The sequence below is a fragment of the Trachypithecus francoisi genome, unplaced genomic scaffold, assembly GCF_009764315.1.
Source record: "Trachypithecus francoisi isolate TF-2019V2 unplaced genomic scaffold, Tfra_2.0 Lachesis_group16, whole genome shotgun sequence".
Taxonomy (NCBI): domain Eukaryota; kingdom Metazoa; phylum Chordata; class Mammalia; order Primates; family Cercopithecidae; genus Trachypithecus; species Trachypithecus francoisi.
The window spans coordinates 30,135,685-30,161,364 of record NW_022681461.1 but is presented as its reverse complement, the minus strand read 5'-3'; the positions used below and the strand labels follow the sequence as shown (position 1 = coordinate 30,161,364).

At 44.0% G+C, this 25,680-nt stretch overlaps 1 protein-coding gene and 1 long non-coding RNA gene across 13 annotated transcripts in view; one reads left to right on the top strand and one right to left on the bottom strand.

The window, feature by feature from the left end:
- The first annotated feature begins 1,089 nt into the window (after positions 1-1,089).
- On the top strand, positions 1,090-5,943 carry LOC117098516. Its single transcript, XR_004443441.1, has 2 exons — positions 1,090-1,769; positions 4,793-5,943. It is a non-coding gene; the product is annotated as an uncharacterized LOC117098516 (long non-coding RNA).
- The window catches only part of KANK1 (KN motif and ankyrin repeat domains 1), a 240,804-nt gene continuing 220,257 nt past the window's right edge, over positions 5,134-25,680 (bottom strand). For 8 of the 12 annotated variants that reach the window (XM_033237175.1, XM_033237176.1, XM_033237183.1 and 5 more), the window contains 9 exons: positions 20,424-20,621; positions 19,414-19,522; positions 17,984-18,220; positions 15,810-15,897; positions 12,333-12,552; positions 9,941-10,083; positions 8,834-9,034; positions 6,667-6,765; positions 5,134-6,089 (listed from right to left, as the gene is read on the bottom strand). In XM_033237175.1, the coding sequence (XP_033093066.1) occupies positions 6,027-6,089; positions 6,667-6,765; positions 8,834-9,034; positions 9,941-10,083; positions 12,333-12,552; positions 15,810-15,897; positions 17,984-18,220; positions 19,414-19,522; positions 20,424-20,621 (1,358 nt within the window). In that variant the 3' untranslated portion in view covers positions 5,134-6,026. The remainder of the gene's footprint in view (positions 6,090-6,666; positions 6,766-8,833; positions 9,035-9,940; positions 10,084-12,332; positions 12,553-15,809; positions 15,898-17,983; positions 18,221-19,413; positions 19,523-20,423; positions 20,622-25,680) is intronic. The other 4 variants (XM_033237177.1, XM_033237187.1, XM_033237186.1 and 1 more) reach the window with 1 other exon arrangement.

Genomic DNA, 25,680 nt, shown 5'->3' with positions numbered 1-25,680 from the left:
CCCCATTTGGGCTCCTTCCAGGTCCCTCACGGCAACACTCCTGATTTCCAACACCATACTTCAGTATTTTTTTACACTCATTCATTCAACTAGTATTTCTCAGCTAGGCACCGGAACTTCTCAGTCTTGGCAGATGGTGTTACAAACCCAAACACAAGATTTCATCCTAGTAAGCTTCCTGTTGGTAGACAGGATTTTGTGGGGCGTGACATATTTTAGGCAGGATTGGGGGTGGGTGAGCTCTCTGAACTCTCAGGGATTTTACCTAATAAATATTCTTCTTATTACCTGTTTATTTAAGCACATCCAGTACTTCCTAAAAGAGCAGATGGGATCATAACAAGAATCTCTTTGCTACCTGACACATGAGAAGCAGCCTGCACAGCTGGCACCTGCTGTCCTACAACCAGCCTCAACACGGCATCGAGCTGCCTGCACCAGTGACAGCAAAGCAGCACTCACCTGTCTACAGCTCAGGTATTTTCTCTCGCTCTCAGTCTCACAGCCTCAGCCTTCCAGGAGGTTTCTAGGGCTGGGTAACTAGTTCCTTCTGGGTTGGGGAATGAGGAACAAGTGTACAACTTACTTTGGCTCAAATATAAGATTGACATTTGGTTTTAGAAATAGGAATATTTCTTATGCAGCCTCCATTTTATGAAAATTAGGGATACGTTTCCCATCCTCTTATCTATTTAATCAACAGAGGTCTTTTTTTTTTTTTTTTTTTTTTTTTGAGACGGAGTCTCGCTCTGCCACCCAGGCTGGAGTGCAGTGGCCGGATCTCAGCTCACTGCAAGCTCCGCCTCCCGGGTTTACGCCATTCTCCTGCCTCAGCCTCCCGAGTAGCTGGGACTACAGGCGCCCGCCACCTCGCCCGGCTAGTTTTTTTGTATTCTTTTAGTAGAGACGAGGTTTCACCGTCAACAGAGGTCTTAATGGAGGAGTGGACAGCTGGATTCTTAAAATGCCAGTTCCTTCCCAGTATCCCCTAAATCAGACATTTCTGTTTTGAGTATGCACCTGCAAAAATGGTATGTTTTCCAGCTTCACTGCAAGATCCTTGCCAGAATTCAGGATAGGTATCTCAAGGATACCATTACAAGTTCCAAATAATTCCATCTTTCATGCTTGAAAAGCTGTGACTGTAGGGTCCCTGTAGGGAATAGCTGGTGCCTTCCATGGGGAGGGGCTCGAGAGTGAGCAGCTCAGGGACACTGTGGTCTACAATTCAGCCACATTCTTTGTGGTAATAAACTGCAACAAAATGTACTTTAAATATATTTTTTATAATCAGTTGGCTTTTAAATTACAGCCATGCTGAATAAGAGCAGAGAAAACATATGATTAGTAATTTCCTTATGTAGAAAGTGGAACAGTTTCTGGCTAAGGCCCAGGGCTTTAAAAAATGTGTTTTTAGTAAAAAATCAAAATGGAAAACTGTCTTTATTCCAAAGCCAAAGCAATGGTTCATGGCCTCCTTCTGAGCAGTAACAGTCCAGCTCCACGAGGAAGTGGAAATGGAAAAGATTAGCTTGGGAAAATATTCTAAGAGCTGTCTGCCTACCCAGCCACTGTCATCTATATACTGAGCCACCCTCTCTGGTCCTTATAAGCACAGAAAAATGGATCTGTGGCAGCCGTGGTTACTGGTTTTCTAGAAATGACTATTCCAGGAGATGCAGAAATGCTACTGAACATGGATGTGCAGCACAGAAAGCCTATGTGGGATCCTGATCAACAGTGAAAGGCCGGCTCCTTATAGAGCTAAGGTAAAGCCAATGTTTGTTTTGATGTAGCTCCCCCACCTTACCTAACACATCTGGGGAAGAACAGATGTATCATGTCTCATACTTTGGGAGCAACAGCTTCTTAGTGTGGACCAAAAGGCTATGTTCAGAAACACCTGGAATGCTCGTTAAGGACGGGGATTCTCAGACTGAAAGAATCCTCAGAGCAGGCTGGAAATGTGCTTTTTTTTGAGAACAGAGTCTCGTTCTGTTGCCCAGGCTGGAGTGCCATGGGGTGATCTCGACTCATTGCAACCTCCGCCTCCCAAGTAGCTGAGATTACAGGCACGCACCACCATGCCCAGCTAGTTTTTTGTAGTTTTAGTAGAGATGGGGTTTCGCCATGCTGCCCAGGCTGATCTCGAATTCCTAAGTTCAGGTGATCTGCCTGCCTCGGCCTCCCAAAGTGCTGGGATAATGGGCGTGTGCCACCGTGCCCGACTGAAATTTACATTTTCTACCTGCTCCTTCTGGGAATTTTTAAGCATCCTGTGAAGGGAAGGCTTATATAAAATCATAAAAATGTAATTCTACTTGTAGCAAGCTCCCCCCAAAAGATCTAGCAGGATTTACAGGAAGGTTATATTTGGTCATTATTTCCTTTGAAGGAGAAATGGTTTTCTTATGTGATTCCATCTGCAAGGATTGTCAGATATCATCAGTACTTCAGTACTACAAAAATCAGGGATACTGTTCTTCTCCCAAGTATTGACAACTTACAAGGAAAGGGCTCAGTGCTTCATTTATTTTGGAGACCAGTGCTAGATGAAATGTTCCTAGTAAATTTCTCCAGAAGCACCCTTCCCCCGCCTTGGTGAGACATTTAGTTGTCAGTTTAGTTGTAATAGTGTCAGGACAAGTTGCCAGGTTTTCTTTTTCCTTTTTTTTTTTCTAAAGAGATAGGGGTCTCACTACATTGGCCAGGCTGGCCTCAAACTTCTGGACTTAAGCAATCCTCCCACCTCAGCCTCTGTCCCAGTAGCTGGGATTACAGGTGTGAGCCACCACACTTGGCTTAGTTTTATTTTCTTAACATTAAACTCTCAAAAGTCCCACTTGTTCCATTCCTGTTGTCTTGGGGTGGCTCCCAACTGTCAGTGGCTTGACTTCCCAGGCAAGGTTTCTGGGAAATTGGCTCTTCGTCACTTAAAGGTTTAAACCTTGTGTGTGTGTGAGACAGGGTCTCACTCTACCACCCAGGCTGGAGTGCAGTGGCACAATCATGGCTTACTGTAGCCTTGACTTCCTGGGCCAAGGTGATTCTCCCATTTCAGCCCCCAAGTAGCTGGCACTACAGTGCATGCCACCACACCCAGCTAATTTTTATCTGTTGTAGAGATGGGGTCTTGCTATATTGCCTAGGCTTGTCTCGAATTCCTAGTCTCAAGTGATCTGCCTGCCTCAGCCTCCCAAAGTGCTAAGATTATGGGTGTGAGCCACCACACCCGCCTAGACTTCTCTTAAGCTGGAAAATAAGATCAGGAGTTGCCAACCCCATGCTGGCCTTACTTAGGAACCTTGCCCAAGTCTCCTGTCACAAATCCCTTTTATGGAGTTTGTGCCTCAATAAACTGCAGCCGTACCAATGGGGATAATCAGGCTTGTTTATATAGTGTACCAGGATCCCAAGATAAAAGGCATTCTAAATGCCTAGTGTGATTAGAGCAAACAAGGTACCACCTAGCACTCATTACATAGAGGTTAGATACATATCATGTCAGACCTCACTCAACAATAAAAAAGGCACTCATTTTTTTTCAAAATCTAGCATGAGAAATCAGAGGGCAGCATGCGGACACGGGGGTTCGTTTGCTCATTTATTTACTTAATTTAAATAAATTATTTTATTTAAATTATTTATTTATTTAATTTAAATAAATTATTTATTTATTCATGCCTTTCCTTTCTCAGATGGAACAAAGAAAATTCCCAGGCCCACAAACCACAAGATATATAACCTTATTTGCTCAAAAGGTAGGTCATGCCCATAAGGGGCAGGCCACGCACAGCTCTACCTCTACACATACACACACACACACACACCCCCATACACACACCCACCCACCAAGGGGCAGGCCACGCACAGCTCTACCTCTCTCTACACATACACACACACACACAGTCTTCTGCTTTTATTGTGCCATTTTGGATCTGTAGGAACTTGGGCTTGAACAGCTACATGATCTGAAATTTAGCATGAATCTCAGAGCTAGCAGGTTATGTCCTGAGAGGGACGTGCCTCTAGGTGGCTGTGACCTCACTTTCACAGTTCATGCAGAGGAGGAATGTCGTCCATGTGGTCCTGGGAGAGCTGGTCTGTTGCTGCCCACGTCTGCCTGCATGGCTCTCTCAGCTCCCCCAAGTTTTCCTCCAAAAGGTTCAGATCTTGACTCTGAAACAGACCTCATAAACACCTATGGGAAAAGTCTGTTCTCTGGCCTTTTTCCTGAGCTCAATAATGTTTAATTTTTAAAAAGGGAAGGGAGGGAGGGATGGAAAGAAGTCTGATATTTCTCCAGTGCACTTGGCTCTCACAGATGGCCTTGGTCAAAATTCACCACCAGCAATTGTGCCAAAATGCCTAGTTTGAATTCTGGCTGTCATGCTGCTTCATTTAATGAGATGGTTCCAATTTCCTTTACTGTTTAAAAAGAATTTGAGGCCAGATGCAGTGGCTCATGCTTGTAATCCCAGCACTTCAGGAGGCCGAGGTGGGTAGATCACGAGGGGTCAGGAGATCAAGACCATCCTGGCCAACACGGTGAAACCCCGTGTCTACTAAAAATACAAAAAATTAGCTGGGCGTGGTAGTGGGTGCCTGTAGTCCCAGCTAAATTCTGGAAGCTGAGGCAGGAGAATGGTGTGAACCTGAGAAGCAAAGCTTGCAATGAGCTGAGATCACGCCACTGCACTCCAGCCTGGGCAACAGAGCGAGATTCCGTCTCAAAAAAAAAAAAAAAGCCCAGCTTCATCTCTCCTTTCTTGTCACTACACGTTTCACCCAGTCACCGGGCAGTTGTACTCAGAGTCAACGACTAGTGCTTCCGCACCTGAGAAGAACCACCTCGGGCTCCCCTTGGAGGCTACCTGTTGGAAGAGTGCTTTGCCTAAGGAGGCCTCAAACTTCAGCCTCCTGACTCGCAATCCCAGTCAGGAGTCAAGCTCTGGAAGTGGACAAGTGCCCTTGGAAGATGCTGTCTCCCTGTCGGAGCCTGGAGCCTGTGACCAGTGGACTGGCATACACGCCCTCCCTGCTCAGCTCAATCCATCAGCGTGCGCTGCCACTGCTGTTAAGTCAATCGGCTCGGGGTGGACAGCTGTCAGAGATGAATCAGGGACAAGGAAAAGAGCTTAATGAAATTTTATTTTGAAAATATGGCAAGAGTCTAAGGCACTTCAAACATTTAAATACATAGAGGACCAAAGTAAATGTGACATGGTAAAAAGGAATCCATAAATACAAAGAGAACTACACCATGTTTCTCTAGAGGCAAATACAAGAGCCAATTCCTCTAACACAATCCAACCTTTATCATTAGAGTTGTGCAATTAATAAAAATGATAATGTTACATGTAGTTCTTCATATCTTTAGTATGGAATATAAAAGTTGAAAATACTGTGTCAATTTCATATAGATACTCTTTTTATAAAAAGTCATATATTACATCTACCTAGATAAAACCAAATGAGAATATTCTTTTGTAAGTTTTATACTTTGAGCGTTTTGTCTAGCCCAGGCCCAAGTCACCGATGATCAATGATCAAAGTCATCTCAACTTCCTTATTTTAAAATAAGACAAGAAAAATCAAAACTATGCTGGAATGAGATTTTGGAAGAGCTTCCTAATAGTTCCACATTTAATAAATGCAAATATTTGAGGAAAAATTTTAAAACATCTCAATGAAAACCTGACACTTCTTTGTGGGAGTGAACAGAAGGTGCCCCTTCAGATCAGGTCAGAATTTCCTATGACTGTACAAAACGGAGCAGAGACTCAACAGCAACAGAGACTGGGTTAAAGTGTGCCCTACACAGAAAGAAGATGGCCAGAAAGGAGGCGCGCGTGCCCAGGCTGGCAATCTCTGCACTATGAAAGCTTCAGCCTTTACCCCTGGGCTTGATGCTTCCGTTTGCTGGTGAGCTCAGGCACAATACATATACATTCAGTATCTGTCACCCCAACAGGAACAATTAGCAGCTTAATGGTGGCATGTAAATGAGGGCTATTTGCATACAATCAATCAAATGAACCTCGGTGGGTGGGGCCAGGAGACGTCTTCCTTCCAAGCCTAGGGGTGCCCTAGAGACCAGGAAAGGAAAAAAACTGGGGGTTAATAAGTGACCTCAGGCAGATGTGTACCCTGTGACATAGGATCTTGGCCCACCACAGCCACAACCAGCTGTGAGCCCGAGCCAGGAGAGCTCTGAGAAGAGGAAACAGGTGTCCACAGCTCCAAGGCCAGCTGGGCTCAGCAGTGCTATGTCCGGCTGTCCTGGGAAGTCACCTTCCCACTCAGAGTGAACTGTGGACTACAGGCTGCCTGCCATCTGCTTCAGGAACAATGCCAGAACCATGGTGAAATATCCCCATGGGCTCGGAGGGTGCTATCTGGCTAATTCTGCACAGAATCAAAACCTCTATGGGAAGCTGTGAGAGCATCTGTCTTGCAAGGACAAGCAGGGCCCAGCCTCTGCTAAAACAGTTCTCCTGCCCTTTGAGGGGCGGAGGCAGAAAGGAAGAACTCTTAAGCTCCAGACTAAAACTTGCATTTTCTGAATCAACATAAAATCTGTCTCCTGTCAGTTCCTGGAGGAAGGGGATCCACCAGTCTGGTGGATTTCAGCCTATTTACAAATGCCAAATGCACAACACTGACCGGAGACTGGGCTTTTGCAAAGTTGACATGGGCATACAGAAGAACAGCGATGTCCTTGTGTCCTGCTTCCAGGGCGATCGAGAGCGCAGTGCTGCCATCCTTAAGATAAGATGGAAAGAACAAGCCATGTTGGGTTTCTCAAACCTCCAGACAACCAAAACGTAGCAGAACAAAACACCCTCCAGTAATTGGCAAGGTTCCCCAAATATCCCTCCTTGTTCCGTCCTCTGGGCAACTTTTTCAGGACCTGTAAGTGTGAAGGCCTGAGGATGTGAAGATGAACGAGGCAAGCCTCCACCCTCCAGAGGTCCCAGTTAAGAGAATTATCTTATCCAACCATTCTGCCCACCAGGAGGGGGAAGCAGAAGATGGGGACAGAAAGTTTTTTTTTTTTTCTTATAATTATGAACGACCAGGCAAGCAGCAGTAGTGTGTGTTTAGAGACTCTGCAATTTGCCAAAGATCTTGTACCTTTCCTCTTAGAGAGGGCACTGTGATCCTAAAACCCTAACCACCTCTGTTTAAGGCTCCAAGGAATATCTGTGTGGAGGCACACAGTCCCAGTGGGTTACATAGATACGTATTCCTCAAATAAGAGGGAAAACACGACATATGGGGGAAAAAGCTTCATTTAACTGCTTGATTTCCACTCATTTCAGGGATTATAGATGGATATAAAGTGGTATCAAGGGAAGAATAACATAACTTGCTTTCCGTCTAGTCTGTTTTTTGAATGGGGTCTGCCTCCCAGGCTGCAGTGCAGTGGGACCATCACACATCACTGTAGCCTTGACCTCCAGGGCTCAAGTGATTTGCCTACCTCAACCTCCAAGGTAGCTGGGACTACAGGTGTGTACCACCACACCTGGATAATTTTTTTTTGTAGAGATGGGGAGTCTCACTATGTTGCCCAGGCTGGTCTCGAACTCCTGGGCTAGAGCGATCCTCCTGTAATTCCTCCCAAAGTGCTGGAATTACAGGAGTGCCCACTGTGCCCAGCCTATCTAGTCTTGAAATAAAGATTTCCCTCTGGTCAGCAGCAGCAGGACGACACAGCTCTTTGGCTTAATCTTAGGATCCTTCCCTCACACGCTTTGAATTTTGAAAGAGAACAGAAGTAAAATCAAACAAAAACCACAGCACAGCTAACAAACTCTTCTGGAAGAAACAAGTCAGAAGCTCTCCCTCCCACAGGGGAAGAAGGGAATTTGGTACAGCTGTAGCTCCTGTGGAGGTAGCTGAGTGTGAAGCTAGTCAGTCCCTCATACCAGTGAAAAACTCAGCTGGTTTGTTCTCCCTACTGGCTTCGGCCCAGAAGGATCTGACCTACAAAGGATATTTTCCTAACTTTTTGGTGTTTTGAGCTGAAGAAGCTCTGATCCAAACCTGTGATCCGTAGAGAGAAACTTTCCCAAACAGAACCAAGCCAGCCCGACCTCTATGACCTTTAAACCATCTCACTGCCTACACACCAGTTCCCACGCCTTCTACCTATCGCCACGCCTCTCCTTTGGCCTGGAGACACCCAGAAGTACCCCACTTGCTTGGGTTTCCCGGTCAAGGGGTTAGATGGAAATGTGGACAGCCTGGGAACTGGGAGAAGAGAGCCGAGTGGTGTTGATGGGACAGACTGAGAAGACATGGGGAAATGCTTCAAGAAGTCAAGCTACTCTGCAGGCTCTGGGGTATGCTGTGTCATAAGCTACTCACTTTGATGGGTCACAATGCCTTCACTTTGGGTGGGAAAGGTTCACTGTAGTAGGAACTGGTTTTAGTCACTGTGTAACCCCAGCCTCTAATGATTAATAATCCAGATTTCCAAGTGGACCTGTCAGAAGTCACCTACAGTGAATTTGATTCTGCAGTGCAAATCCATTGATTCTCCCTTTAGTAGAGTGGCTCTTGGACATGCCCGTTAAGTCACTTTTTCATTTCATGAATTTTGGGGTAGGACCTACTCTGCTTTGGACACTAGTTTATGAGAGTGTTAGTTTGCACACACTAAGTATAGCCAAGCTTGGCTGTGAAGGGCGGTGCCTGGATGGCAACACAAATCCAAGAGGAGAAGAAAGCAGGATTTGGTCTCCCCTGGCCAAACAACACTCCCAGAGCTCCCATCCAGAGTCCCCCAGACCCCTGGCCAGGAGGCCCAATGGAGACGGCTTACGTTGTCCTCCAGGTGACCATTGCAGCCGGGCTGGGCCAGCAGCAGCTTGACAATCTCCACATGTCCATGCTCACTGGCACACATGAGGGCCGTGGAGCCCTCGTCATCCTGGATGTTGACATCAGCCCCACAGGCCAGCAGGCCCTTCACCATGTCTATCCGTCCGTGACTGACCGCCAGCATGAGGGCCGTCTGTCCTGCCTGTGGGAAGAGATCACAGGGGACTTCAGAAGTACATACTGAGCTGGCAGTGGTGGCCCCTAGTGGGGTGTGCTAGGGAAAGGGGGAAAACAGTGTGGTGGCAGAAGGGAAAGAACTGGCCATGGAACTACTTGGGGTGGGTGGTGGCAAGCAGGGAGAAACCAGCTTCCTATGAGCTAACGAAGGGCATAAAGTAAGGAGCCAATTTCCTTTTAGCGTGGAGGATGTCTCAGTACAGTGAGGGGCTGGAAGTTCAGGTGGTTCAAGTCAAACTGTGGGCGGTGGGTCACGCCTGTAACCCTAGCACTTTGGGAGGCCGAGGCGGGCAGATTGCCTGTGCTCAGGAGTTCAAGAGCAGCCTGGGCAACACTGAAACCCCGTCTCTACTTTAAAAAAAAAAAAAACAGGTGTGGTGGCACACCCAGAAGGTGGAGGTTGCAGTGAACCAAGATCATGCCACTGCACTCCAGCCTGGGCGACAGAGCGAGACTGTCTCTTTAAAAAAAAAAAGTCAAGCTGTGAACACATCTGGACCTGGGACATTGCCTGCGATGAAGACACTGCAACACAGACAGGAAGCAACAGTCACGAAGTATCTGATGGGGATGCCCAGTCATTTATATGTAAGGGAACTAACAGCATTTCCATGCAAACTATGCAAGCGGAGGAAAGGCAAGGCAAAGGAGGGAGAAGTTTCCAGTGTGAAATTTAAGCCCATATTTCCCTGGTGTGTTTGCTCAGCAAGGAGCACCAGGCAGTGCATGGACTCAGGGCAGGCCTGCGAACAAGTGCACCGTGGTAGGAGTGTGGCAACTATGCCTGCTCTGCCAGAGTGGCCACCACAGTCCTGTCTGCTGCCTGTTGGTCAGGGGTGCATTCCTGAGCACGGGAACCAAGCGTGCTAACCTGACTAGCTTTGGCGTTCACATCCCCACAGCCAAAGAGTTCTTCCACAACCCGCATGTCCTTCTCTGCTTCCACAGCGGCAAGGGCTGCCAGCATGATGGGGGTGTAGCCTGCCTTGTTCTGGTGATCAACGTCACACACATCTGCAAAAAAAAAAAAAAAAAAAAAAGTCTCTTAGGAAGCAGACCCTTCTAACAGCAGCCACTTACAGAGCCACTGAGGAATGGTGTTTACAGGAGCCCAGTGAAATAGCACCAGGTGGCTGGAGACCAAGAGTGACTTAGAATGAAATGTGAGAGATGTTTTCATACTAAACCAAAAACTTTTTTTTTCCTATTTCACGAGACCTTAAGCAACAGAAACAACGGTAAGCTTCTACAGCATATCTTGTTTGCAACTGGTGGCAGAAATGCAATGGCTTGGAAGTCTGGGTGGTGGTTCTAATGGCTGCTCTTGAGAATAAATGATCATATGGAATCTAGGCACTTAGCTGTGTTTGGAAAGTGAAGCAGGTAGTGAGCTACTCATCCAAGAAGTGTTTGTAAAGGCTTATGTATGGAACGTTGGACAGGGTGGTACCTACTTATCCAAACACTATTTATTCTAAGACTCTGAATTTACTACTCTGGCCTGTCAGGGGTCCTGAGAAGCAGAATTCCAATCATGTAACACCCAGCTCTAGAATTTATGGTCTGAGAGCAAATGCAGTTAAGTCCCCTTAACAGACTCGATGAACCAGACCTTTTCTATTCCTGTAATTCTTAAGGAGTCTTCAGGGATTAAATTATCCTTCGGGCATTTAAAAGTTCCTTCAGCGCTTTCTCTGAAATGACTAGGATGGTGAGTGTCACAAAGCAGCTTTTATGTGGGACCAAATATGAAGTGAAAATGTTTAGAATGTTTCTATCATAAAGGAAAAGAAAAGGTACCATGAACATTTACCTTAAGATCCCAAACAACTCTACGCTAAGGACATGTTTTTAAAAGTGGGTGTTTTTTATGCAGAAAATAAAAGGCCCTGTGGTGGAGAAGCGGGTGAGTTCGTGTGCGCTTTGGGGCTCCTCAGCATCTCAGACTTGGCTCTGCATAGATGCTGAAGTATCCTAGATCTGCACCTTATGGAGCCAGAATCTCAGTCTAGAAGGATGACCAGTAACACTTAAGAAAAGTGATTAACCCAAACCATCCAACAATGGAATTAAAATTATTTATTTTGCCAAGATGTTTTATCTACTTCTAAGTATACTAAGCTGTTCCTGTCAGGAGTGATAGTGAAATCTTGTTTTCAGCTTCCCTGGATATTATCCACTTCTGTTTAATCACTCCAGCTGACTGTATCACCAGCTCTGTTTATAGTCTGGAAAGCCTGAGGAGGAGCGGCTTGAAATTCCTTCCTGTAAGATGGAAGCAGTTATATCCTAACATGGCTCCAAAAATAGGGAACAAACACTTATAAAAGAAGGATAAATCTGCTTGGGTTTCTTCTCTGCATCAATTCCAAGTTCCCAAAACAGAGCAGAAGAGATTGGACAGTGGATGAAGAAAAAGTTTTGGAAGAATATGCAATAAAACTGTCCAATTTAAGTCAGGTTCACATTGTATCCTCATTAATCAGACTGAGGTTCTGTAGATTCTGTGACACACTAGAAGTAAAAATATGTATTATAAAAATTGAAAGATTTGGGGACTATGTGACATGAGGCTGCTCCATTTGAACAAGAAGTTGAAAGCTCAGAGTTTCTTGAGGGGACTATCTGTGTATGTGCCCCTCCCTCACTTCATGTCTAAGACGTCCACTGGCTCTATTCTGGGATGACAAGTTTCTACTATTCTATCATGGTTGGGAGACAAGAATCATATGCCCTTTGCTCTATGCTGTTTCCCCAGTAACAGTATATTTTGGTGCGAATGGTGATCATTTGACCATCTGTTATGGTGGCTGGACTAACCACACACTTCTGCAAGGACAGCAGTCATGGAGTAAGGACAAATCAAGTGGTCCACAAGCACCAAGGCTGTGACTCTGGGCCTGTAAGCAGTACTCTGCCTCCTGAGTGCAAACCAGCCAAGCCTGCGTAATTCAGCTCAGGAGGGAACGTGAGTCATGCTTCTTACCAGGGATACACCTCTCACTTGAATGCAGCTGAACTGCAGCAGCAAGAAGATCCTCAAAACCTCCTTTCAAAACAGATCTGGAATCTGTGTCACCCAGTTTTGTTTAAACTTCAACCCTCTTGACTCAAGAAAACTCTTGCCATGTCATGTGGAAAAGCAATAAAAAGGATTTTAGCATGGTCAGAGAATTCAGGAGCAGCTCAACCAGGTTCTCTGAGATGAGTCACAACCCAAGTGCTGTTAGAGAAGAGATGGGGTGGAGGGGCAGCCAACATACCAGCATCCAACAGCAGCTTCACAATCTCGAAGTTGGAGTGGGACACGCTGTAATGGAGGGCTGTGTTGCCGTTGCCATCTGCCAAGTTGATGACATAGCGGAGGACATCTGGGGAGATGGCCTCAAAAGCAGCTATGTAGTCCCCCACCATGGCTGGAATGGCTGACTTCTGACTGGACACGCGGAACCACTCGTGCTGGAGGGTGTTCAGACAGAACCTCTGCCAAAACACAGTGTGGTCATTAGTTCTATTTATAGAATTTTTGAGACCTAGTTGAAAGCGCAAGTAACCTGTCCTTTTATAGTCAAAGTATATATGCAGTTAGACTCTGCTCTCAAAAACCAACAGTGCTAAGGGAAGCTTCAAACACCAAACTGGGACATTCCTCCTGATTTTAAACCGCACGTAGATTAGATGTAATGTCTATAAAGGAGACCAGACAGCACCGTGCAGAAGCAGAGGCTCTGGAGCCAGACCACCGAGTTTCAAATGCAGGTTCTGCTACCTAAAAGCTTTATGACCCTAGGGAAGTTATTCTGCTTCCGTTTCCTCATCTGAAAAATTGGGATAATACCATTCTTTCAGTTTTTGTGATGAGAATAAACACAAAGGCTTGGCTCAATTTATTAAGCTATTAATATATGTAATCATACTGGCCTTGAAAACAATTTTCATAGCAATTAGGAAGAAATTAGCCTACACTGAATTATGCTGCTTCCTTCCTATCCAAACTCACTTCCTTCAACTCCTCAGCACAGCACTAGATTGGGAGACTATAAGGGTATAGCCAACCCAATTCCCACCCCAATCCCAAATACAACTGTTCAACCATGGAAAGGGAAAATAAAAAGGAAGCCCATCTGGAACTAATTTCATTTTCTCATCAGCTCCACTCTGACTTTCTTAAGCTGTGGACACATGAAGAAGGCACTTGCTTTGTGGATGATCAAGTCAAACCTGGGTCACATGAAGCTCAATGGAGACTGAGCATAGTCAGTGCTGGTGATGAGGATGACTACAATGTCTTTTCAACAGGCCTTCCTTCATGTGAGTTTAATATTCATTTCTGCTGTGCTTACTCTTTAAAAGTTTAAAAACATATCAAAGACAGCCTATGTCAAAAGCATCAGAACCTAAGAAGTCCTCTTTCTGCAGAAAAGGTAGAGTTGGGATTATACAGCTTCCATCTCTTTATCATCTTGCTACTGATTATTTAGTTTTAACCCTTTCAATCACATTTTGGGTCACCTGAAAAGTATCCTTTTTTCCCTGTATTTTATGTATTCAGATTCCTATTTCTCTGGAGTTGTCACACTGAAAGAAGGGAAATTATGTCTTCTGGTCATCCTAACTCTAACTCTATTACTGCTAAATAATTGGTGTCCTGACATGATTATCTAGCCCTGGCACTGTGTTCACTCGTCCACTACTTTTCACAGCACAACACTTTCACACCAAATGAAAATTCAATTAACAAAAAAATGTACCCATCACAGAGGGTGTGGATGACACCATGCTTGGCAATTTGTAGGATGCAGGAAAACAAAATCCTTCCCAAAGGCCATGTAACGTATTTTGAGAGCAGGGAAAGAAAAGTATACTATGGCTATAAAATTTGGGGTTGTAAAGCACCAAGTTTTAAGATTAGGGTAAACCTGATGGGAAATATCGACACTGCAGTGAGATTTTATGGTTTTACTAGTGACCAAGGTATAGCCAGCTATTTTCATGAATACAAATCCAAGAATTTCAATATGTAGTTCTAGGGTTTCCCCTTGACTAGGATTTTTTTTTTTTTTTTTTTTTTTGAGAGAGGGTGTTGGTCTGTCTCCCAGGCTGGAGTGCAGTGGCATGATCACGGATCACTGCAGCCTCAACTTCCTGGGCCTCCAGCTATCTTCTTACCTCAGCCTCCTAAGCAGCTAGGACCACAGGTACATGCCACCATGCCTGGATAACTTTTGTATTTTTTGTAGAGACAGGGTTTTGCCATGTTTCCCAGGCTGGTCTCAAACTGAACTCCTGGGTTCAAGGGATCCACTGCCTTGGCCTCCCAAAGTGCTGGGATTACAGGTGTGAGCCACTGTGCCTGGCCTTGACCGGGAATTTTATTTAGTACAGCTGGCCCTCTGTATCCACAGGTTCCATTTCCATAGATTGAACCACCGGCAGAGTGAATATATTTGAAAAATATGCAATACAAAACAATACAGTATAACAACTATTTATATAGCATTTACATTGTATTAAGTTTTTGAGGCCGGGTGCGGTGGCTCACGCCTGTAATCCCAGAACTTTGGGAGGCCGAGACGGGCGGATCACAAGGTCAGGAGATTGAGACCATCCTGACTAACACGGTGAAACCCCATCTCTACTAAAAATACAAAAAATTAGTTGGGCGTTGTGACGGGCGCCTGTAGTCCCAGCTACTTGGGAGGCTGAGGCAGGAGAATGGCCTGAACCCGGGAGGCAGAGCTTGCAGTGAGCTGAGATCCGGCCACTGCACTCCAGCCTGGGCGACACTGTCAGCATTTCACCATGTTGGCTAGGCTAGTCTCGAACTCCAGACTTCAAGTGATCCACCCACATCGGCCTCCCAAAGTTTTGGGATTATAGGCATGAGCCACTGCGCCCGGCCTTGTATTAGGTATTATTACATAGAAATGATTTAAAATATATGGCAGAATTTCAACTATATGTGTAGTTTATATGCAAATACGATACCATTTTACATAAGAGACTTGGGCATCTGTGCATTTTGGTATCCTTAGGGGATCCTACATTTTCTCAATGCACTGAAGACAGATGTCAACCAGTGAAAGAATGTGCACATAACTTCAACACATGGGAATGTGTCATTCTTGGCCTTGGTGTCAGATTAACCATTGCCATAGAAACACTTATGTGTCCTATGTTGTACCATTCATGATCACTAAGGCAACCACAAACTCTGCTGTTTGAATCTCAGACTGTGAGAAGATGACAAGTAGTTATTTTTATGTTGAAAAATAGTGGCCGCCTGCATTCCATATCAGAGCATAGCATACAGTTTCATAACTGAAAGGAATGCTGACCTCAGCCCAGATAGCATATGTTTTTAAAAGAAACCTAACTTAAAAAAAAAAATTCTTGGATGCTGCTCCCTAGATCTTAATGTTCTATAAATAGAAATGAAATATGTAGAAAGATGACTGCAATTAGCCCTCCTTTCTGTCTGCGAGTGTATACCTCACAGATGCCTCCACCCCCAAAAAAGTACAGGGTGGGTAAAGGATGTCCGAAGTTGGGCCTCAAGGAAACACTGGCAGTGTGATCCTGGGAGCGAGACATGATGTTCACCCAGCCCACTCATGCTGCAAACAGCTCAGGAGAAAAGCATGCCAGCAACAACTTGGGCAGCCTACAGTTGGCCTTGACAATGAGCCCACTTATGCACCTTGTACACATGGGGGATGGTGTTTGCAGGTCAGACTCACCATATCTTTGCTGGTCAAAGCTTTGGGGTCATTTATATTATTTTTCAGTAAGTTGCATGCAGACAACATCTTTTCACTTAATTCATACCTGAAAGGGAAAAAAAGAACTTACGATTGGGCACAAGAGGAAAATCATTTTTATTTCAACCAAATATATATATATATATATATATATATATATTTTGAGACAGGGTCTTGCTTTGTCACCCAGGCTGCAGTGCAGTGGCATGATCTCGGCTCACTGCAACCACGGCCTCCTGGATTCAAGCAATCCTCCTGCCTCAGTCTCCGTAGTAGCTGGGACTACAGGTATGTACCACCAGGCCCGGCTAATTTTTGTATTTTTAGTAGAGATGGGGTTTCACTATGTTGGCCAGGCTGGTCTTGAACTCCTGACCTCAGGTGATGCACCCGCCTCGGCCTCCCAAAGTGCTGGGATTACAGGTGTGGGACAGACACTCTGTCCAGCTTCAACTTTAAAAGGCAAGTGGCCCCAAGCCAGCCTAAGCAGGTCATTATGGCACAAGGTGCTTGGATAGAGGCAGCACAGGCATCCTTAGGTGTCCAAGGGTCATGTGCACTGTGCAGAGTCATTACCTCCAGCCAGAGATTGAGGCCTTGTTTGGGAGGGTGACTTTCGGCTTCACCAATTTGACCTTTATGACACTCTGGAGTAACATTTAGATAATTTTTTTTTTTGTGCCATTTTTAAGTTTTTTTTTTTGAGACAAGGTCTCGCTCTGTTGCCCAGCCTGCTCACTGCAGTTTTGTTGTCCCAGGCTCAAGCTATCTTCCTACCTCAGCCTCCCAAGTAACTGGGAATACACGTGTGTGCCACCACACCTGGCTTTGTATTATTTGTAGAGACAGGGTTTCACCATGTTGCCCAGGCTGCTCTCGAACTCTTGGGCTCAAGTTATCTGCTTGTCTGCCTCAGCCTCCCAAAGTATCGGGATTATGGGTGTGAGCCACTGTGTCCAACCTGTTCTAAGTTTTTAAAAAATATTTTTAATCTTAAGGGGGTTGAAGGAGACCCACATTACTTTTTTTCTGAGACAGGGTCTTGCTCTGTCACCCAGACTGGAGTGTACTGGCATGATCATGGCTCACTGCAGCCTCAACCTCCAGGGTTCAAGTGATCCTCCCACCTTATCCTCCTGAGTAGGTGGCACCATGCCCAGGTAATTGATTTTTTTTATAGGGATGAGGTCTTCACTATGTTGTCCAGGCTAGTCTCGAACTCCTGTGCTCAAGTGATCCTATTGCCTTGATTTTCCACAAATTACCATATATCCATTGTGCTGACCAGTAAACCACACATCCGAACCCATACTTGGTGACTCATGTGTTTAACCCATATAAAAAATGACATATGGTACATAAATTACATCTCAAAGCTGTTAAAGAGCCATGTGAAACACTTGGAAATATAAACTAAAACACTTACCTTGTGTTAATGCAGTTAAACTTTCATTTGCCAATTAAATAGAGTTAAGTTTTCTGAAATGTTCTATTTATACTTCACATAGTGAAAAACCATACTGAAGTTTCCATCTTTTCTATTCTCTATTTTATGAGCATCAAATCCTTATCAATGGTCTTGAAAGCTTACGTTTTTAGGCACGTGTTTCAGCTACTATTTATGATATACTCAAGTCCATTCTCGTGGTATTCCTGATCACTCAATGTGTAACAAAATACAAACACGTGATACTGCATCATCTTTACAGTAAATGTGACCTTTGGCTGAAGCCTCATCCACACAATGATCCTGTAATAATGATACTGACACCCTCATCAATACGAATAGCTAAAGATAAAATCTGAAGTCTTAAAGTATGCTGGCCACCAAAAAAAAAAATGTCTTTAAGGTAAGGTGTTCAAACAATGGAAGTTTTAGTGGATTGTGGTTCCATACATTAAATTATATAGCAGAGTTGAGGTTTCAGAGAACAAGGGTGATTAGGTATCAGGCCATTCTCTTTTCTACCATAAGAGATTTAAGAGTTGCCATAATCTGTACTTGTGTATATTAGTATCTCAAGATGTGTGTACCTCTGAGGAACAGATAAAAGCAAACACATTTAATTACAAAAACTCTGAACTGGCCAACTTGATTGCCAAAGTACATTAAATGTGGGAGGGGCAAGGGAGGGAAGGGGAATGTACCACACCTCTCTCTGATTTCCACCTTCTCAGGTTCACATTCTTGAACCTGCATTTCATCTTCCACCCTGGCAGACTCGAAACCTTCAATATTAACTGCATGGTGCCCTTCTGCCATTCCCCGAGTGTCTTCATCCTCCTCTTCCTCTTCTTCAAGAGGATACTCAATGACATCACACTCGTCATCTGACTCGGAAGAAGAGCTTTCATCTGAGCTGGAATCATCACTTGAAGTTGTTTCATACCTAGGTGGCAATTGGGATTTCAGGAGATGCAAGCCGTGCCCACAAAGCCCCAGTGATAGAAATTTCTATGAAGGGATTTGCTAATTGACTCCAGAAATTCCACTAAAGGGATTTGCTAATTGACTCCAGAAAGTCCACTAGTGATTTTAGATCCTGCACTTAGAAGTTCAAAGTAAGGTCTATTAAATGCCTGGTGGTTTTGAATGGATTCTAACTTAAATTGGTAATCGGTATCATATAACCAATCGGTATCATATAACCAATTGGTATCATGTAACACTTGTTAAAGAAAATAATGGCATCTCTGGCTTAGTATAAATCAAAAGAAAACATTTTATGGAAAACAGATTGGTAGTTGCTAACTTTTTGTCCCCCCCAACCCCATTTCTTCCTATTTCATCCTATTAATCCTCCCAGTATCAAGGTGAATAGATTACATAGGCAATCAATAGTTCTGCTGGTGTATGCCCTCCAAAATCTCCTGGTCATATCACTGAATAAAACTTTTAAGATTTGGAAAACAGGCACCATAAGGTTAAACCCTGATGGTACACTTTGCTATAAACATTATCTTAACTAACTTTGTATTCTTTCTTGTGGAGGCCATGTATCAATTCATTGATTTGATTCAATTGTAGGATGACAAAGAGGCTTAACTATATACGTGGGGCAATGGACAGAGAAGGAACAAACAATAACCATTCTATTTAGAAAGCAAACTGGTGATATGGCTATCAATTGTGAAAGGCCCTACGATTTGGGTGGTAAACATGGAGAGCTAAGCAAAAGAACCCATTTTGAAGGAATAGATCACTATTGTTGGCTCAGAGAGTGATGCTCTCAGTCTTTTTCTGCTCAATTGTGAGTTCTCATACAGGTTAAGTACAAGTTGTCCAACACAGTGCAGGAACCCTGCTGCGTTCGTTGAAGACTATTTCTTTCAGCTCAGAGGTGAGGAGATGTAAACTGCTCGGCTTCATCAGGTATCCTTAAGACAGTGACAAATCCTTAAAGACAGCAAGAGGAGGAAAGAAAAGAAGCCCAAATGCACCTTTCTGCCTTTCTGAGGAGGGAATCTTCCATCACCACGCTGTGGCCGCTTCCCCGACTAGGCACCTTGAAATGTGACTTAGATAGGCAGGAGGCAAAGGAGACCGACAGCATTAGCCTCTAGAACCACCATCTTTCCTTACCCTCCATTAATGCCAACAAACTGAAGATTCTTTTTCGCGCCATTTGAATCTCTGTTACCATCTTTCTTCTTCATGATGGACTTCAGTGTACTTTCATTGTTTGTACATGCTGTGAAAAAGTCAAGGTAATAAAAATGAAAACTCATACCCATACATGTTAAATGAATAATCTTTTTTCCTGTACAATTTTTTTCTCACGCATGTAAATGTAGATCTTGGCATGTGTATGTGAGAAGTTTCCACAAAATTCAATGGGAAAGTGTGGGCATGCAAAGAAAATAATTCAGAGTTCCATTAATAACATTCTTCACATGGGAAAAAAAATCAATTAGTACTTCCAGACATAACAAAGTGGTGACAATTGACATTTGTATCCGGCTTTATTGCTTATAAAGTGATGTTGTGTCTCATTTGAGCCTCAAGGACCATTTAGGCACTAAACAGGGATTACTATTTTTCTTCAGCTGTGATAACCTGCCAGAATGTGAATAAAAGGCTATTTAAAATATTTCATAATTTGTAATATCAGGTAAGCTTTCTTGTGCAGCTTTCTTTCTTTGGTAATTTTGAGCCAGGGTCGCTTTCTGTCACCCAGGCTGGAGTGCAGTGGCGTGATCTCAGCTCACTGGAACCTCCACCTCCCAGGTTCAAGTGATTCTCCCACCTCAGCCACCTGAGTAGCTGGGACTAACAGGTGTGCACCACCATGCCTGGCTGATTTTTGTATTTTTTAGTAGAGATGGGGTTTCACCATGTTGGCCAGGCTGGTCTCGAACTCCTGGCCTCAAGTGATCTGCCTGCCTTGGCCTCCCAAAGTGCCGGGATTACAGGTGTGAACCACCATGCCCGGCCTCTGTGGTAACCTTATTTAAAGATATTCTTGGGCCTACCTTCCAAACAACGATATTAACTTTCTTCTAGGTCAATTTAAAAGGTACACTGACATTAAATTGGAATGCTGGCAATGCTGGCCCTAGAATCCCGATGCCAATGACTGTTAGAAAATTTACCATAGAGGCCAGCGGCGATCTGGTCGTCTGTCAGGTTCACTGGAGACAGCGTATCTTCCTGAGTGGGGAAGGCATCCAGGCTGCTGACTGGCTTTCCTTCTGAAGTCCCCACTTCTTGCTCAGGCTGGGATGTCTGGGAGCTTAAGGAACTTCCTGACTGAAGGCCTCCACACTTACAGGTATATCCCAAATTACTACCTATCAGGAAAAAGAAAGGTACAGAGTATGTGATGCTAGGACTGAAAAAGCAGGATTAAAAAAACAACTCTTGCAATTCATAATTTAAAATGGGACTACTATCCCAGCCACCAAAATGCAGAACCCCCTTTGACTCTTCACCTTTCCTGATTTAATTAGCATAGGCAGACTGCTGAGCCTCGTCATTCTAACTCCACAGCATCTCTTCTTTTCTCTCTGTTTTGGCTGCTACCATCGTAGCCTTGGTTTCTAGTCATGGAAGTAGCATCCTTACTGCCCCTCTTCCATCACTATTTCCACTCTGGCACAATGCTTCAGAGTGCATTACTCCCAGCCAGCTCTAGTGCCATTGTTATTCTAGCTAAAACAAAATGTGACAACGCCTAAATAGCACCCACTGCTCAGGAAATGTAGTCCACACTGCAGAGCCAGAGATTCTAAACTATCCATAATCTGGCATCAGCTGACCCTCCCAACTTCATTTCCCACTCCTCCTGTCATCCTTACTGGTACAGGGACTGCATCCTATTAAGTGCCAGTACTCACTGTATGAGATGCAGGTCTTGTTTCCTGGCAGCATGCCTCAGCTTATGCTCTTCTACCTGGAATACCTTTCTTCCCCCATCTTCACACAGCGGCACCCTCCCATCACTGCCTCTTCAGACCCTTTCCTGATCTCCTTCACCAACAACGTTCCTTGCCCTGAACTCTCACAGCCCATCTTTTGTACCTTCTCCTGGGATCTGTGATACAAGGTATAAGATGATGTGGATGATGGTTTTAGACTCCCTTGGAGATGGTAAATATTTTGAGGGCATCAAACAGTTCTGATCAACCTTGTTTCTCTTACTAAATCTACTAGAGTGTTTTTGTATGTGTTAGCCACTTAAAATCTGTTCACTGACCAAAGCAGAAAATTTGGATTAAATAATACTTTGTAATTAATATATACAGATATGTCAATGAAAAGAGTCAAACTCTGTAAAAAAAGAGGTTTACTCTGAGTCAAGTATGAATGACCAAGGCCAAAAGCACAATCTCACGAGGTCCTGAGAACATATGCCCAAGGTGGCTGAGTTATAGCTTAATTTTATACATTTTAGGGGACTAGAAGTTACAGGCAAACACAAATCAATACAGGTAAGGTGTACAGTGGTTTAGTCTAGAAAGGTGGTAGAACTCAAACGAGGGTGGGGCTTCCAGGTCTTAGGTAGATTCAAAGATACTCTAATTGGCAACTGGTTGAAAAAGTTAACTTATTATCTAAAGGCCTAGGAATCAACAGAAAGGAGTGTCTGGGTTAAGATAAGGGGTTGTGAAGACCAGGGTTCTTATTATGTAGATGAAGCCTCCAGCTAGCAGGCTTCATCTACATAGATGGTAAATGTCTCTTTTCAGACCTCTACATAGATGGTAAATGTCTCTTTTCAGATCTAAATAGGTACCAGACTCTTAATCTCTCCTGGATCAGGAAAAGACCTGGACAGGTAAGGGGATTCTCTACATAACGCAGATATTCCCCACAAGAGACAGCCTTTGCAGGGCCATTTCAAAACACATCAGAGAGGCCAGGAGTGGTGGCTCACGCCTGTAATCCCAGCACTTTGGGAGGCCAAGGCAGATGGATCACCTGAGGTCAGGAATTTGAGACCAGCCTGGTCAACATGGTAAAACCCTGTCTCTACTAAAAATACAAAAATTAGCTAGGTATGGTGGTGGGTGCCTGCAATCCCAGCTACTTGGGAGGCTGAGGTAGGAAAATGGCATGAACCCGGGAGGCAGAGGTTGTAGTGCCGAGATTGTGCCATTGCACTGCAGCCTGGGTGACAGAGTGAGACTCCATCTCAAAAAACAAAATAAAACAAAGACAAAATACATCGAAGAAATATATTTCAGGGTAAAATACTTCAATTTCTTTTAGGGTCTGCTATTTGTCATGTGATACTATACTAGAGTCTGGTTGGAATGTGTTATCTTATTGCTATAAAGAGTCTGTTTTGTCACTCCTAAGATTTCTGTTTTAATGTTAATGCTGGTCAGTTGTGCCTGAATTCCAAAGGCAGGAGGGTATAATGAGGCATGTTTGACACCTCCTTCCCATCATGGCCTGAACTAGTTTTTCAGGTTTACTAGGGAATCCCCTGGCCCTATTCAGTTGGTTAGGGGGCTTAGAATTTTATTTTTGTAGGGGGCTTAGAATTTTATTTTTGGTTTACAGGTATATCACAGAATTTTCAACGTGGGCGATGTGCAAAAATGTTTGTAATATATGGTTAATTGAAAAAAGCAGATAATAAAATTCCATGTATTGTGTGATCTTATTAAAATACATTCACACACACACACACAGTTATCTGAAAGACTCCGTGCTAGATGAAACAGCTGTGGTAGTTTTAATGTTTCCCTGGATTAGGCTGGGCACGGTGTCTCATGCCTGTAATTCCAGCACTTTGGGAGGCTGAGGCAGGTAGATTACTTGAGGTCAGGAGTTTGAGACCAGCCTGGCCAACATGGTGAAACTCCATCTCTACAAAAATACAAAAATTAGCTGGGCATGGTGGTGAGTGCCTGTAATCCCAGCTACTCGGTAGGCTGAGGCAGGAGAACCACTTGAACCTGGGAGGTGGAGGTTGCAGTGAATCAAGATCGTGTCACTATACTCCAGCCTGGGTGACAGAGCAAGACTCTGTCTCACCAAAAAAAAAAAAAAATTTCTCTGGATTTGCCATTTTTTCTGTAGTGAATATGGGTTAACTGTGTTCAAAATCACTTTTAAAAATGAAAAAGTATTGACTTAATTGTCTAAAAATTTTATCCTAAGGATGTACAAAAAGATACAGAAGGCTACTGTTTCTATGTTTAAAACAGTAAAAAGAGGCAGACAGTCTGCCTATAACCAACTAGCACATAAGCACTGGTATATTTATACAAAGGAATTCTATACAGCCATTAAAAATCTTTATGTAGGAGAATATTAACATAGAAAGATGAGCATGATGTGTATTAAAAATAGGTCATACAATAGTATGAAGAAAATAAACCTACTTTGGTAAATAATTTTAATTTTTTTTTTTAATTGACAGAGAGTTTTGTGCTGTTGTCCAGGCTGGAGTGCAGTGGTGTGATCTCAGCTCACTCCAACCTCTGCCCTCTTGGTTCAAAAGATTCTTGTGCCTCAGCCTCCCGAGTAGCTGGCATTACAGGTACCTGCTACCATGCCTGGCTAATTTTTGTATTTTTAGTACAGATGGGGTTTCACCATGTTGGCCAGGCTGGTCTTGAACTTGTGACCTCAGGTGATCTGCCTGCCTTGGCCTCCCAAGGTGCTGGGATTACAGGCATGAGTCACCACGCCTGGCCTTATGTTTAATTTTTGTCTCAGTTCAGGTTGTTTTCTTTCAAGACGGAGTCTTACTCTATTGCCAGGCTACAGTGCAGTGGTGCGATCTCAGCTCACTGCAACCTGCACCTTCCAGGTTTAAGCAATTCTTCTGCCTCAGCCTCCCCAGTAGCTGGGGCTACAGGCACAGGCCACCATGCCCAGCTAATTTTTGTATTTTTAGTAGACTCAGTTTCACCATGTTGACCAGGTTGGACTCGAACTCCTGACCCCAGGTGATCCACTTGACTCGGCCTCCCAAAGTGCTGGGGTTAGAGGCGTGAGCCACTGTGCCCAGCCTCTCAGTTCAAGTTTAATGGAAACTAGAAAAGATCACCAGGCTGATTCCCTCTTATGATACAAAACCCAAATCAGCATCTACAACACAGCTCAGGTCATTCCCACCAAGGGAAGAAAGGCTGGCCTCTCCACCCCTTGTAGGAAAGGCCTGCTTTATAACACACCAGAATTCATCTGAATCTGAAGTCTTAAGTTTTACTCATGGGAAACAAATATACAAAAGAGGTTTTGTTCTCATTGCTGCCTACTGGCATTAGTAAATAATTATATTTACATATATATGTATTAGAAAAATCATGGAAGGATATACAGGAAAACTGCTTTGCTACAAAAGCTCCTATAACATTTTTCTTTTTTTCTCTAATATTTCCTAAATTATACTTTATAAACATAAATTACAAATAAAAATTAAACATTTAAATCTCACAATGTCAGGTGATTACAACTTTATCCCTTTCAAAGTAAAGCTTTGAAATCTCTTAGATTCTTACAAGAAAAGCAGTTTAAGTGTTGACTGTATTTTGAGGCAATTTGAAGAAAAAGAACAAGCCCTAAAACTGCTCTGAGGTCTACTCTTCATAAGAATCACCTGCGACGTTGGCTAAAATGCAGATTCTCAGGCACATGGTGCCAGAAGATCATTCTGTAGTTCCGGGATGGGGGCCAAGTGATGGTATTTCTGACCTTCCCCACCACCTACAAGAATCACTGATGCAGGTGGCCCACTTTTTAAACTGGTTTAAAAACAATGATGCTATAATGAAAGAGAGTTGGCAAAAAATTTAAAGTGAGGCATTAGAGATCACCTAAATTTTGTTGTTGTTGTTGTGTTTTTTGTTTGTTTGAGACTGAATCTTGTTCTGTCGCCCAGGCTAGAGTGAGTGCTGTGGTGCAATCTCAGCTCACTGCAACCTCTGCCTCCCGGGTTCAAGTGATTCTCCTGCCTCAACCTCCCAAGTAGCTGGGGCTACAGGTGTGCACAACTGTGCCTGGTTAATTTTTGTATTTTTAGTAGAGACTGAGTTTTACCATTTTGGTTAGCCTGGCCTCAAATTTCTTTCTTTTTTTTTTTTTTTTTTTTGAGATGGAGTCTTGCTCTTTCGCCTGGGCTGGAGTGCAGTGGCCGGATCTCAGCTCACTGCAAGCTCCGCCTCCCGGGTTCACGCCATTCTCCTGCCTCAGCCTCCCGAGTAGCTGGGACTACAGGCGCCCGCCACCTCGCCCGGCTAGTTTTTTGTATTTTTAGTAGAGATGGGGTTTCACCGTGTTAGCCAGGATGGTCTCGATCTCCTGACCTCGTGATCCGCCCGTCTCGGCCTCCCAAAGTGCTGGGATTACAGGCTTGAGCCACCGCGCCCGGCCGCCTGCTCAAATTTCTAA